Raw genomic sequence first — 16,122 nt, forward strand, 5'->3', positions numbered from 1 at the left:
AAGAGGAGGAAGTTGCTGTTTGATACTTGATGTGTAACAATTGTTGAGAAGGACGCGCGCCGGGGGTCCCGTCTCCGGAGAGCTCGCGGTCTGGGATTAGAACCTGAGCCCGGGAAATACCTGCCTCGAGACACATCAATCAGCAACAGCTGGGAGCGGACCCTCCCTCCCTCCTGCCCCGGCCTCTGCACGGCCATGGCTCCCATGGGCATACGGTTGTCCCCGCTCGGCGTGGCCGTGTTTGCCTTGCTCGCTGTCGGAGTCCTCTACCATTTCTACTCGGGCTTCCTGGCCGGCCGAATCGCCATCTTCAGAAAGCTGCCCGGCACGGACAGGGTGGACCTGAGGGAACTGCTGGCGTTGTCGGTGGAAGCCGCCATGCGGGGAGGGGAGGAGGTGAAGCGAGTGATGGAAGGGGGTGAACTCAACGGGAAAAGCAAAGGGAAAACTAAGGAAGGAATGGACGAGATGCTCACTACCGGGGACTTGCTGTCACATCAGATGATGTATAATTTAATTAAAAATACATTTCCAACCATACAGGTGAGCTCGGCAACAACAGCCACGAAAGGCAATGCGGCAGAGAGAAAAAAGACACAGGAGGGGGGTGGGGCGGTTCTTGCGTTTCATTCATTCGGCAATGTACTGCTTTGAGGTTTATATCACTTTCCTCTGTTAATATTAGAGCATTCTACTTCCTCAGAGGTGAGTAAGTGTGGGCGGGAGCAACTTAAAACACTTGTTTTTTTGTCGGTACTGAGTGTAACAACTAATCACAGAAATGTTTTGAAAAGGTTTCCTTTTAAAGTTCTGTACCCCTATGATTTTCTTTTAAAATAGCCTCGACCAGAACAAGTGGATTGTTCAGAAAAGGTGGTTTGTTCTCTTAAGAATGCATTAAAATTATTAGTTAAGCTATTCACTATTGGCCATTTTTATTTGGCAAGCAGTAGTTTGACTATATCCCAGGCCACATCCATGACAAAACTATCTCCCATATTGTCAAAGGTGAGTTGTTTTAGAGTCACAGAAGGAAGACATCTGCCCTAATGCGACAATACTGTCTCTCTGTAGAATAATTCCAGTAAGTCGCATCTCCCTATTTTGTCTCAACTGCCCTACAGGTTTATTTCTCTCCAGTATGCATTAAATTTTCTTTCAAACATATCACTTGTCTTGCTCCCAATACCCGAGTTGGCAGCAGGCCCAACTAATTCCCATTCACCATGATTTATAAAAATAAATTTCCTTACATCTCTTCCAGGGGCTGTTTAGCACAGGGCTAAATCGCTGGCTTTGAAAGCAGACCAAGGCAGGCCAGCAGCACGGTTCATTTCCCGTACCAGCCTCCCCGAGCAGGCGCCGGAATGTGGCGACCAGGGGCTTTTCACAGTAACTTAATTTGAAGCCTACTTGTGGCAATAAGCGATTTTCATTTCAATTCACAAAACTTTAAATCCATTTCGCTCAACTTCTTCTACAATCAGCTAGTGGGAACAGCTTTTATTTGTTTACCTTATTTAAACCTGTCACAATCTTGTACACCTCTATCATAACTTCTTGCAACCTCCTTTGCTCCAAAGAGAACAACCCCAGCTCCTCCAATCTAACCTTGTAACTAATATCCCTCATCTCTGGAACCATATTGGTAAATCTCTGCAACCTCTCAAGGACCCTCGCACCCTTTCTAAAGTGTGGTGACCAAATTGGATGCAATGCTTGAGTAGTGGCCTAATCAGAGCTTTGCAAAGGTTCAGCATAACTTCCCAGTTTTGGCACTGGATAATTACTTATGAAGTCTAGGATACTATCTCAATATGTATTGCTGCATTCAAAGATCTAGGCACATGAACCCCAGACCTCTCTGTCACTGCATGTTCTTTAGAACTGCCGTTTAGTCTGTATTACCTCTTCCCTATTCCTTCTGCCAAAAACACTCCGTGGAATTCTCTGTCGGCTGGATCCTCCGCTCTGCCAGCAGCGCATCCAGGTCCACGGGTTTCCCAATGTCGTGTGGTGGCCGCAATGGGAAATCCATGGAGTGGAGGGTGGAGGATCCCACTGCCGGCGAGGGCATGCAAGACAATATGGCTGGTGGTCCGGTGAATCCCACCCACTACATTTAATTACATCTGCCCGCTCTGCTAACCTATCAATGTTGTGTTGCAGTCGATTGGTTTTGTCATACCTCAAAGTTTGATATCATTGGCAAATTTTGAACATATATCAGTGGCCCTACCACAGAACCTTGTCTACTATCCCAAAGCCTGAAAGACAACCATTTACCATGCCTCGTTGTTTTCTGTCCTTACACCACTTTCTTTCCAAGTTGGCACTGATCCTCCTTTTCGATGAGTTTTAATTTTGTTAACCAGCCTTTTACGTGGTACTTAGTCAAATGGTTCAGCAACTCTCCCTCTTAATTGTGCTAAACTGCAATATGAATTGGACTAGGTTCAAGTCCTTGAATATTTATACGGTCGCTCGTTGTATTCTGATCAGTCTTTCTGTCATCTATACCTTTCTCTGGGTGCTTTAGATGGAGTATCCAATTTGAGCTAGGTAGATCAAGAAATGCTCATAACAGGGGCACATGAAATTGTAATTTCTTTTAAACTTCAAATATAATTTCATGACATGTATACCAACAAAACCCATAGGAAACTTGGATGGGAACTTAAATGACTTTGTGTGTTGCTAGACATACCACCACCAGAATACAGTTGTTTTATGTATCAAAATAAGCTGGGAATGGGACGGGCAATAAGCTATGAGTGAATACCCAGGACGTATAGTAAACATGTGGCCTTAACCCCTTATTGTGCCAGAAAGTAAAAAGCCAATGTCATAATACATTATGCACCATAAATAAAATTACTTGACATTTATTCATTGTCTGTGTTTAAGGTGTCCTCTTCACTTTAAAAATGGACATTTTAAAACAATATTTTGTGGCAGTTAAACCACTAATCAAAATTAATAATTAATTTACATAGGCAAAGAGAGTTCACTAAAAGTTACAAAAGGAGTCAATTATGCCCCCCTTTGAAATGGTGGGTTTTCTATGCCTGGAACCAAATGAATGTAGGTTTTTAGATGCATAAATTCAATTCATGATTTGATCCAAGCATCTTTATGAGAATTAATTCCAGGATAAGTTGAATCATTCTTTTTCTTACGTACTGATTTTTGTAACTAAATCAGTTTAGGATTTTATATCACTTGTATCTACTGTATGTTGACACAAGTGCCCTGTGTCCTTCCACTGCTCTGCTGCAAGATATTGTAATTCCCAAACATCAATTGGCTCAGAATATTTATTTCAAATATAAATTGAAATGCTGCAGATGAAATACAAGTTCTAGGGTTACTCTTTCCCCAGAAACATTTTCGGAATAAGAAAAATGGAGAGTCACGTAATGTGAGCGAGGGAGTGGTTGTGCTTTTGCGATCTCCGCTCTGTTCACCTTTTAATTTTTTAATTTATCCTGATGCACATTTCTTATTTGCTTTCTGTTGGGTTACCTGATATGTCCCTGGAGTTCCTGATTGCTTTTTGCGAAGAAGAGCCGAGATAAATCGTAAAAATCCTTGCTTGTTTGTGGCGGTCGGAGTGGGCTGGGGTTAAACCCAGCTTGCAATGGCGCAGTTGCTGCTGAGTGGACTCTCGCTTCGGTAGTGCTGTGTGCATCTGGGTGATGGCCGCCTTTAAAAATGTTGTCTTGATTGAAGATCACGACTCTGCAATGCAGGTTATTAGAGGTCACTTTGAAGGTACCATTGGGAGAGCAGCGGAGGCACATGAGTTCTTGCACTTGAAAGAGCACCTTCCCTGATGAGGGCCCACCTTCATGCCGCAAGATCCTACTGCATGGTGTGTCGTTTATCCTGACCAATTCGAGAGGTAGGGGCCGGGCAAAGTGTTTGTGAGCTTGGTCCATAGTAAGAGGTGTGTTGGTTGCCATGTTTTGGTCATCTTGATTTGGAGACTGGGTGTATCAGATTCAATGGAGCACATCAAATTCGATCTTCGAGGCCAGTGGGTTGGGCCCACAGATCGCTGGTCCTATATTGTCCAATTCCCAACACTAGTTGTGAGGGGTTGGCAGTGGTTGAGCGGGTCAAGTCCCCCCAGGGCCAGGGCCTACGCTGCAGATCGCCTGGGTATAGGAGAGATGGCACGCTAGAAGTGATGGTGCCTCGTGCTTCGATCATTAGAATCTATGAGAGATCCTGAAGTGTGCTTGCTAATCTTGGTTTATCCTTTATCTTCTTGTGCAATATGGATGGTGTATTCATCCTACAATTAATCCTGCAATTATTCTATACTCCTGACCGTTACTCCCTTGTGATTATGTTGTTGATTACTTAAGGGAGTGCAAGATGTGCGCATGAGGGCAGGTGTTGTTGAATATCCTGTTCTAGCAAAATCATATTGAGTCAATCATGTGGAGTGTGATCTGTGCATCGTTTAACTCCATTTTATTATATCTTATACTTCTTGTGGTTATGGAAGGGGAATGTTTTGTTTTTGGCACCCCCTATGTTTGAGGAAGATGAGTGGAGCCGGAGGTGTAGTGTGTGTAATGTGTGTGTGTTTCCTATAGCCTTGCAATTTCTTTCTATTCAGATAATTATCAAATTCTCTTTTGAAAGCTACAGCGCATACCTGAGCAATTCATCCCACAATCCAACCGTTTGCTGTACCAAAAGGTTCTTCCTCATGTTGCCTAAATCAGTGTCCTCTGGTTCTTGATCCCTCTGCCAGCACAAACAGTTCCACCATGTGTTCTCTCTGCTTGAACAATATTTCATCATGCTTGATTACTATTTGCTTCCAAGTGCATTCTTAATTCCAAAGATTTTGACCAAATAAAGTTGAAGGAATGATGACATTTGTGGAAAATGGAATGCCATTAATGGCGTGTTCCATTACATTGTTGTTCTTCCTTTAGGTGTTCATTGAACAGCCAGTGCTTGGCTTTTCATGTTTTCTTTAACTTTTTTAATAAGAAGGAACTCTTTTCTCACTTACTTCATTGTGCGTATTGCAGAAACCCTATTTATCTGCATAAAAAGGGGGTACTTCCACAGACATTACTGTGTGGCACAGCAGGCGAAACCCCATAAGACATAGGAGCAGAATTATATCACTCGGCCCATCGAGTCTGCTCCGCCACTCAATCATGGCTGATATTTTTCTCATCCCCATTCTCCTGCCTTCTCCCCATAACCCATGATCCCCTTATTAATCAAGAACCTATCGATCTCTTGTCTTAAAGACACTCAGTGATTTGGCCTCCACAGCCTTCTGTGGCAAAGAGTTCCACTGATTCACTGCCCTCTGGCTGAAGAAATTCCTCCTCATCTTTGTTTTAAAGGATAGTCCCTTTAGTCTGAGATTGTGTCCTCTGATTCAAGTTTTTCCTACAAGTGGAAACATCCTCTCCACATCCACTCTAACCAGGCCTTGCAGTATCCTGTAAGTCAGTCAGGAAACCCCCTCATCTTTCTAAACTCCCAACGAGTACAGACCCAGAGTCCTCAACCGTTCCTCATACAACAAGCTCTTCATTCCGGGGATCATTCTTGCATAACCTCACACTTTACCACATTGTATTCCATCTGCCACTTATTTGCCCACTCTCCTATCTTGTCCAAGTCCTTCTGCACCCCCCCTACATATCTTGGCATCATCTGCAAACTTAGCAACAGTGCCTTCAGTTCCTTCTTCCAGATCATTAATGTATATTGTGAACAGTTGTGGTCCCATCGGTATCCCTGAGGCACACCACTAGTCACCAGCTACCATCCTGAAAGAGACCCCTTTATTCCCACTCTCTGTGAGGAACCTCGGTCACATTGTGTTCACATGTATATATTTAAATAAACTTTTCACATCAGATTTTGAATCGCCCATTTTCTTTTCCTGCACCCTTGCCAGAATTGGAAAGGGAAATTGGAAAGTGAAGGAAAAGCAATGAGAAAGCCTAACAGTATATCTCTGTTGGCATCTTTCCATTTTGTGAGATGGTGGTTTAGGCCCTTGGTGGTCAACTCCATGTTAAACATCACCTGGCGTGGCTCAGGAGTTCACTGGCACAGCAGCCTCTACCGTACTTGTTGCAAATGAGAACAATGGGCTCAGATGATGCAGACCCCCCCCCCCCCCCCCCCCCCAACCCCCACCACCACCACCACCACCCCCACTGAGTTCTCTGGGTTCTAATTAGACAGTTGCTTTTTTCATTTCACCTCGACTCCTGTATATCCATAGAATCCCTGCTGTGCAGAAGGAAGCCATTCGGCCCATCCAGTCTGCACTGACCCACTGAAAGATCGCCTTAACCCCATAATGCCACCTAACCTGCACATCTCTGGACACAAAGGGCAATCTTAGCATGGCCAATCCACCTAGCCTGCACATCTTTGTACTGTGGGAGGAAACCACAGCACCCAGAGGAAATCCACGTGCAAACTCCCCACAGACATCACCCAAGGGCAGAATTGAACTTGGGTCCCTGGCACTGTGAGGCAACCGTGCTAACCACTAGGCCACCCATAGGAAACAACAGCGAAGGGCTTGTCTGCGATTTGAACTTGGAACCTCTCTCAAGCTCTCTGATTGCAATACCCAAAGCAAGAATCATATCCCTCGACCAATGAGCCAGCGCTCTTCTAATGGATCTCCAGACACTGACCCTTTGAGGTCACGGTCATCAGTAACTGTCTCCCAATTTCTGTGTCAAAATTCACCATCTTCATACTCGCTTGCTAATGTTCTTGGAGCAGAGGTATTGATATGCAGCTGGTCATGACCTGGTGACCAGTTCACCGTACAGAAGTTTGGGTATAAACTGTCATCGACCCGATGAATGTGGCTTGGGCCAGCACAGACATTGGCTTAGTGATGAGTGTATGCTGATGAAATTGGCATGCCCCAGGAGATGGTGCTACCTCAGTACTACACGGGTTTGAACATTCAAATCCTGGAATGGTCCTTCAAGTCCATTATTTGATCCAGAGGCTGGAGTGCTGCCAGCTGAGCCAAATTTTTCTTCTCCACGAGGCAATTGTCTCTGAATTCAAAAGTTATGTCTTCCTATTTCCTTAAATTCATCAACTTAAACAGATTGTTTGGATTAACTTCATCAAGTAGATTCATAATTTTGAATATTTTTGTTACAACATGTAAACACCCCTCTCAAAACAAGAATGAGCTTAGCTTCCTTAGTTTTTCTCTGGAACTTAGGTTCCCAAACTTGGATGTTTCCTGTTTATCCTATTCTGCACCTTGGGGACTGCAATATCCACTACAATACAGTATTGCCTTTCGGTGGATTCTCAAACAAATAGCACCAGCTTTATCTGACTTTTGTAAAGGCCATTAGGTCTAGGTCTTTTTTCCAGAAATTAATTGATGTGAGTGCTCTCCCCTCACATCCTTTAATTTCTTCTGTAATTGAAATGTATTCAATTGTCTGGAACTAATTTTTGTTGTCTGTTTTGGGTGAAGAAGTTGTATCTAATTTTTCTTCCAATTTCCTCATTTTAAGCTGAATTTATGTCTCATAAAGCTATTTGTTTTTTTTATGTTTACTGCGTGCATTCTTGTACAAATCCCTAACTTGGATAACTGACACTAACATGTTAGCTGGTCAGCAGCGATGCAGGAAGTTAAAAACACTGCTAATCCTTAACTTTCAATATGAATTTTCAGATTGCGAAATTAATGGTTTTAATTAAGTGAAGACAGAAGCTAAAGTATCTTAAGCTTTCAAAAGCATTTGCATTTGCAAAAATTTGGATTTTTTTTTAAATTTAGAAAATAAATGATATTCCACAAATATAAAACCAGCTTCTCGGGACTAATAATTATAAATATGAATGCACCATTAAAACATCTGTCTAGTGTCAGTGACACTAGCAGCGTAAAGTTGGAAGTTTTTGATTTGCTGATGACTTGGGGATTGTATGCTGAGAGACACTCAGCAGCATATTCTTTGGAGTAACGTAGAAACACTAACAGAAATCTCTGGATTGCTGCATAATTCTACCCATATGTGGACTCCTGAAGTTTCTGTCCATCTCAGTGAAGGAGTGAAATTACAAGATCTGGACCATTGTAATGCTGATGCCCTTCCAAGCTAGATTTTCCTCTCCAACACAGTTCATTCAACCTTGTGCTCTCATGGATGATTTTTACATTTGGAAATTGTGAATGTGGGATTACTCATTTTCTTCTGATATTTTCCCTTCCCGCTGAAAGTGTTTTTCATCTCCTCCCCGGAAGGTGCAATTTCATAGGTAATAGCAATCCTCTAGAACTTTACTTCAGTGGCCATTCTACATGCAAGTGCCAAGATGTGAATTAAGCTATGTTCTTGCTTGTTGGAAGGCATCACGGATAAACATGAGCCTGTCCTGAATAAAGAGCGAGATGTCTACAGTACAGAAGGAAACCATTGAGTCAGATCTTGATGGGAAAAGGTTGCATCTGTGGGGAGGGAGGTTTTGGTGATTGTGGTGGGGTCTTGTTCAAGGAAGCCAGGAGTCCTATGGAGTAAGTGTGTACAGTGTTTTTCCATGTAAGCTCCACACTGGAAATCACTCTGGTTGACAGGCATGGCTTCCCGCTAGGAAAGGAGCAAGCCACAAAACGGGCAAGAAGCCTGCAGCTGCTACTGAGAGTGTATTTTTTGGGGAGTTGGGTTGGGGGGTGGGGTGGTGGATGATGGGCTGCAGTTGCAATCCCTAAATCCCTTACCCTGGGCATCTGATTGTGAGGTGCGGGGAAGCTTGATGGGGTCAGGGGACATGCTCCATTGCCTTGATCGACAAGCAATGCTGTAAAGATACTTGCCTTCTCCCTTATGTTGCTAGGCTTGTGCAATCTGACCGGTCAGGGTAAACTTGCCAACCAACCAAATCTGGGGTTGCCAATCTGGTAAAATATTAAATAGTGTCTTGCTTCTTGGGAGGGGCTTGGTTGCCTGTTCCTTTTCCCAACTCTATTGAACCTGTCATTCTTAGGTTAGGGTCAGGTTTTTAACATCTCACCTGACACACCTAATTTTTGGGAATAAGATTCAGTCCATTGTATCTGTTGGCTAGAACCTTCTAATAATCGTACTGCCAAGCTTTCCCACCATTACCTTCTGCTTGAATAATTCATAAAATTTTCTCTGGAGTAATTCTAATTGTGGGGTTTATAACATTATTATATTTTTCATTTTAGTCCTGCTTGTCCTCTCCAATCCCCTGCTCTATTAGTTTAAGAGCTGCTCCACTGCCCTGTATACCCAATATCGTAAGAATGTGTACCTTTCACTTATAACTTTGGGGCCCTTGTTATATTTCTTGAAATAGCCAACATGTAGTACATGTATAAGTATAGAGATTATCTTCTTGAACTCTTGTTTTTTCAATCTAATGCTCAACTCCATAAATGCCCTCTGCAAGACCTCCAGTACAGTACATCTTTAAGTATTTAATTGGTTCCAATGTGCACCACTATTTTTGGTTGCTCCCACTCGATTTTTCAGAATTTTTCCACCCATTCCTTGATTTTCCTTCACTTTGTGCCAAAGCGACAGCATGCTTCTTGGGCCGTCTTTTTGTAGTCTACTTGTTTCTCATAGGATCATAGAATTTACAGTGCAGAAGGAGGCCATTCAGCCCATCACGATTGCACCGGCCCTTGGAAAGAGTACCCTACCTAAGCCACACACCTCCACCCTATCCCCTTTATCCCGTAACCCAACCTAATCTTTTTGGACACTAAGGGCAATTTATCATGGCCAATCCACCTAACCTGCACATCTTTGGACTGTGGAGGAAACCGGAGCATCCGGTGGAAACCCACGCGCACACTGGGAGAATGTTCAGACTCCACACAGACAGTGACCCAAGCCGGGAATTGAACCTGGGACCCTGGAGCTGTGAAGCAACTGTGCTAACCACTATGCAGCCGTGCTGCCTGTGCTTCTCACACCCTGGGTAGTGTCCAATGTGTAATATTGCCTCAGGACCATCACCCTCTAGTTGCCGTCACTGTCTCACTCGCACTAGTCCAATATTATTCACCTATTGAACGGATCAAGTTGCTCGGCTGTCCCTGCACCTGTGTGTCTTGCCACTCTCTGCTGCCCCTGACAAATGGTCACTGATTTCTCTCTTTAAATACAGCTCTTGTGTCTTGAACCATCAACCACTTTTTTTGGAGGGGGGGGGGGGGGGGGGGGTGGGGGGGAGAGAGAGAGTGTACATCCAGAAACCTTTTACGATGCTGCAGACTGGCGGGGTTACTGTTAAACACAAGGTTTTTTTTTCTCATTGTATTATTTTGATGTACATAGTGCAAATGTGTTGCTAGACTGAAAATCCATGATGGGTACTATCACACTTCATTAAAAATCATGAGGGTCCCCTGCACTGTCATTCAAACATTTCTAACTTAAAAATGAAGATCGCTTGAATCTGAACTGCCAAAACACAACTGTTTAATCACTTCATATAAGCATGAAGAAAAGATCCTAACCAACCATACTTAAGGCTGAACTCCTGCCTCGGTTGCAGTCCAAACGTCTTCCGGCCATCTCTCACTACAGGATCACCTGAGAGTTTGAGTACTTCGAACAGAGATCATTGGAGTGGGATCAGCAGACGCAAATCTGGCTCATTCCTCTAACCCACCTCAAACTAACCCAGAATAACTGCAATATTACTATATTGAGTGAGATATGCTAACTCATCGCAGAGCAAATCTCCATCTTCCGACTGTGTAACTCAGCATCACGTCAGGTGATGTATTTACCCATTCAGCCAAAAGGGAAACTTGTTTACCTTTCGATAACGTTGTCTTTGTATCATGTGACTTGAATTGGATTACCCTAGATATGAAAAGTGATAATATTAGATTTTACTTTGTTAAATGCTGTAATTAAATAACACACATTGCAAGGCTTTTGAAATTGGCCGACAATCAATTTATGGAAATGGTATTTGCGTTAGGTATTCTCCGAAGAACGGAATATTGGTGCCACACCAGAGATTACTTCATGGGATCATGCAATTCCAAAGGAAATCCTGGACAAGGCATCTGCAACGAAGAAGTCTCTTCTGACAGCATAACAGTCTGGATTGATCCACTCGATGCCACTCAGGAATATACAGGTACAGTATATATTTTTGAATTTTGTGTGTCTCAAAATTAAAAATGGTGTATACTAATAAAGTATTTATTGATCAAAATTATTTATTTCCTCTGGTACTCTGACATATATGTACGAAAAATTGGACAATTCAAATGTGCTATTTGGGTTCTATTTATTTTCTTCACGACTGAATTGCCCGACATTGCTCGTGGGAAATCAGGCTATTTTCTTTTGGTGCCTATTTCTCTTTGTGTGTGAAAGTGTACCCCCCTCCCCCTCCTGCCTGTTTATCTTCTGTTGTAATCTCTACCTGTTTGATTGTATCATGTCATCGTTTGGTTATCCTTGTGTCTTTTAAGGTGGGAGAAATTGGGTAATTTGTTGGGTAAGGAAGTATTTTGAATCAGGACATTAGATGTGCTGGGATTTGAGCTGGTAGGTCACCTTTTGGAGTATAGATTGCGACTGAGGTGGGAAAATGGGCACGAGATGGATTTTCTGGTGGAGAATGTGGAATGCTGTTTGCGCTTTGCTCTTGCGAGAGATGGGAAGAAATGGGTACTTAGGTTGGTAATTGATTGTAACAAAAATGAATGAAAGCATTGAAGGGCGAGGCATTTGCGTGTTTTGGGTAGTATATGACTTGAGGGTAGGGGGTAGGTCTTCATGTGTGGGGGTGGGAGTTGATGAGCTTTGTGTCAGGAAATAAGAGGGGTGTGCTGGGGTCTGAGTCAAGATGGTAGCAAAGACTGAGGAGGATGATTAGCTAGAATCTGAGCTGAAGTAAGACGTGGAATAGGATTGAAGTTGGGACACAGTTGAAGCTCTATTCCACCTAATCATGTTTTTAAGTTGGTTACTATAAGCTAAGAAGTAGCAATTTATTGGCATGTACTACTATATAAAAATGATCGTGCTGTGAGCCCTTTGACATTACAGTGATGATCAATAAAACAGTCATGGGAATTCTGGGTGAGCAAGAGGAAACCTGAGCCTCCACACCATCTGGTGGCCAGAACATCCAGCTACACTGTGACACACATCACTTTGCATGTTTAAAAAAAAATCCATTATAATTGTGCAGATTTTACATTGTAATCTGTCGCCAGAAATTGTGACAGCAGGAGGCAAAGTTTTTGTGGGCAGGAACTGGCTGGTCTATGCAAGATGTTTAATTAAGATCTCCATGGTATTTGTAGTGGAATTGGAAGACATACTTTTGAAATTATATGGATTTTGCAAACTGTTCTTTTAAAGATTGTTTTTCAGCTTGGTAAAAGTTTTTGAGTCTTATAAAGCAGAATGAGATTTTTAACAAAAGTAGTTGAAGTAAATAGCACAGAATGGGCTTAAAAAGAAGAGCACAGAAAGCATTGGAGAATGGAGTTATTTAAAATGAATGAAAGCTTAGGGGAAAGGAAGAAAAAAACAGAATTAAGGCTAATTGAAAGAGGGATTGTCTCTGTCGCTTAATGCCTGCACAGAATGTAAATTAAAGCATATTTTGCCTGTGTACTTGGCAGTTTGCTGAACTAATCCAATGTTGGACCAAGACGGGCTGCATGTGTAATTTGATTTCCCAGTTTGTCTGTCATGTTCTTAGTTCCTGCTGTAATCATGATCTTTTACTGCAAAGTTCTGTTATTGAACTAACACTTCATTTCTAAGGGTTTGAGGCAGAAGAGTGAGTGGCGCTGGAAGCCTGGAAATATATATATTTAAAATTGGGATAATGGGATTTGAGGCAGGAGATGATTTTTTTTTGGTTTGAGTCAAAAACAATTATGGCTGAAGCAGATACTTTTGAATAAGGTTGAGTTAACCAGGCGAAGACCTTTTCAAATTATGACTGACTTGTCATGTTCTGTTTCCTTGTAGTACCCTACAATCAGGCTGAGGTCTGTCAGATCATAGTTGTCAGTCCTGGCCTTCCCATGATTGGTTTGTATCTGTCTCACACTCTCAAAAGTCTCCTCACTTGCTTTCCATGTAATGAGCCTTCAGCCCCTATGGCATCCAACAGGTATAAAAGGATCCGAAGGAGGTGCAGTTTTTAAAAAAAAAAAAATTTTATTCCACTTTTGTTGTTATGGAGCATTTTTGGACTTTATTGACTCAGCGTTAGGGTTATCCGAGAGACCCTGGTTTCCATGACATGAGAAAACTGAGCTCTCCCTCAAATTGAAGAAACTGACATTTTTATGTATCCTGCAACAGAATGGCAAAGCAGCATCTGAAACAGGTAGAGCTCACATTCATATTAGTTGTGGTCATTCACTGCTGGAGCAATACTGCCATGTCTGCAGTTCCAGTCAGAGATATGGGAGGTATTCTCTATTCCCCCCCCCCCCCCCCCCCCCCCCCCCCCCCTCATGCCGGGTGGGAGAATCGCCGGGGCGCTGCGCGAGTCGCGCCACGCCGCCCCCGACACCCGCACGTGATTCTCCCCCCGCCCCCCCCAAAACCAGCGGCGCGAGAATCACGCCGGGCCGCCCGGAGAATCGCCGCAGACGGCGAGTGGCAATTCTCCGGCCCGGATGGGCCGAGCGGCCGGTGAAAAAAATGGCAGTCCCGTCGATGCCGTTCACCCCTGGTCGCTGTCGGCGGGAACTGTGCAGGAACGCCGGGAGGGGTGGGGGGGGTGCCTCTGATGGGGTCTGGCCCTCGATCGGGGCCCACCGATCGGCAGGCAGGCCCCCCACCGGGCCTACCTCCTTCTGCGACCGGCCCCAGAACCTCGGCGCCATGTTGGTGAGGGGCCGGCGCATGTAACAAGTTCCCTACGCGTGCACAGGATGGCGCGGTCCAACTGCGGCATGCGCAGGAATGAATTGCCCCAACTGCGCATGCGCGGGTTGGCGCGGCGAGGCTGGAGCAGCGTGAAGCGCTCCAGCACCGTGCTGGCCCCCTGGGGGGGGCCAGAATAGGTCGTGCCCGGGCCCTGTTCGCGCAGTCGTGAAACACAAACTGCATTCCACGGCGGCGCGGGCACTTAGCCCCGGAGCGGAGAATCCCGCCCAGTCCCGGGAGCGGAGGATCCCGCCCAGTGTATCGTGGAGAAAAGGTTACAATTGTTCCTAGGGATTAGTGGCCTGACTTTTGACTTAACAATGCAAAAGAATGGGACTCGTTGATGTATGAAAAGGACATGGGCTGGATTCTCCACCAGCGAGATGCTCCGTTTTGCCGGCAGCCCGGGGTTTCCTGACTGCGTGGGGGTACCCCACAATGGGAAACGCCATTGACCCATCCGGCATAATGGAGCATCCTGCCTACGGGGTGAAATAGAAATGTGGTGCGGCGGGGCGGAGAATCCAGCCCATGGTCTATATGAGGGACATGCCCTCTGTTTAAAAATAATTGAGGTTATTTCCTGAAGGTCTGCAGTACTCCCATTATCTTTTGTAATGCACTTGGGAAGGGAATTTCTTTTTAATTCAAACCTGCAGAAAACCTATTTTGGAAGCTGTCAGGGAGTGACATGGTGGGGTTCATGTCATAGAGTATGATGTCATTGCATGCAGCATTATTTTGCGTTTATTCCTCTTGTCTCAACTCTGAATGCCTGTGCTTGCACTGATACTTGCTACCTGAGATTCTTTAGCTAAAGCCAAGAGAATGGGAGATGAGAAAGAACTGTATCTATTTTCTGGTGAAAGAAGAACATTGGAGACCTGGGGGTGTTTGGAAATGTAGCAGATGTGGGGCTCTAGTGTGGAATTTTCATCCACTTCCAACTACAAAGCTGAAGCCCATTCATCTAAATGTAATTCACAGGAATTCCCACTCCACTCGGTCAATGCCTTCTTTTGTCTAGTGAGCAGTACTGAGCAAACATGCAGTTACAGTCCTACAATATGTGACTTCAGTGCCTGATATTGTCTCCTGAGAGGCAGCACCATATGAACCCTATTTTGCTGTTGTGAACTACACCTGGTATGCCAGTTCCAGCTTGGGGTCTTTGCCCTTTGCTAGTATTTTATCGCCCATCCTGAACAGGATGTGAGCAGCCAATGCAGCCTTTGTGCCTTTTGAGAGCCACTCTGGCAGCTAAAACACCTTGGATATTTTATTACGTGCAAGGCTCTATATAAATTTAAGTTGTTTTGACTTGCAGAAGAAGCTTGTTACTTCAATGTGATTAAATAGCTTAGCAAAGATGCACGTCAGCTTGGGGAATAGAATTTTGTTTGGCAGAGACCCGGGGAGCTCAATGACTTGTCTTTTATATGAGTTATGGGAAGAAAAGCTAATGGTATTTCCTTTGCAATAGGTGTGGCATTCGGCTAAAATGACTGTTAGTCTCAATAATATGAGGTTCGCCTACCCTGTCCTTTTTACTTGCTGTGTGCTTGTTTTTGCAGATGTATACTTGAAGTTTCCTGGCTTATGACCCTGCATATTCTGTGAATATTGTCTTGCATCAGAGGTACACGTCCTGCTGTCCAGGCTGCTTAGCTGATTTCTGGTTGACTATTTTCTATTTTCATTCGCACTAGATCTTTCAGGCAGAGAAGAAGGCAATAATACAGACTCTGAAATACAATAGGAAAGCTGCACAATTTTATTCATTCACAGGGTGTCGCTGGCAACGCCAGCATTTATTGCCCTTCAGTTGTGCAGAACTGCTTTCTTGAACGCTTGCAGTCCGTGTGGGTGTAGGCACACCCACAGTGCTCTTAGGAAAGGAGTTCCAGGATTTTGACCCAGTGACACTGAAGGAACTTGAACTTGGAGGAGAACCTGCAGGTGGTGGTGTTCCCGTGTGTCTGTGCTCCCCTTGTCTTTCAAGTGGTAGAGGTCACGGTTTTGGAACGTGCTGTTTGGTGAGTTACTACAATGTATCTTGCAGATGGTACACGCTGCTGCCACTTTGTCTTGGTAGAGGGAACAAATGTTTAAGGTGGTGGATGGGGTGCCAATCAAACCGGCTACGTTGTCCTGGATGGTGTTGGGGCCTCTTGAG

General features: G+C 44.2%; 1 protein-coding gene across 1 annotated transcript in view; it reads left to right on the forward strand.

Moving 5' to 3' along the window:
- Positions 1–6: 6 nt before the first annotated feature.
- LOC140385509 (inositol monophosphatase 3-like) overlaps positions 7–16,122 on the forward strand; it is a 29,006-nt gene continuing 12,890 nt past the window's right edge. Inside the window, 3 exon segments of the mRNA XM_072467738.1 lie at positions 7–543; positions 11,014–11,101; positions 11,104–11,175. Of these exon segments, the coding sequence (XP_072323839.1) occupies positions 196–543; positions 11,014–11,101; positions 11,104–11,175 (508 nt within the window). The 5' untranslated portion in view covers positions 7–195.

The sequence above is a fragment of the Scyliorhinus torazame genome, chromosome 11 (genome assembly GCF_047496885.1).
Source record: "Scyliorhinus torazame isolate Kashiwa2021f chromosome 11, sScyTor2.1, whole genome shotgun sequence".
Classification (NCBI taxonomy): Eukaryota; Metazoa; Chordata; class Chondrichthyes; order Carcharhiniformes; family Scyliorhinidae; genus Scyliorhinus; species Scyliorhinus torazame.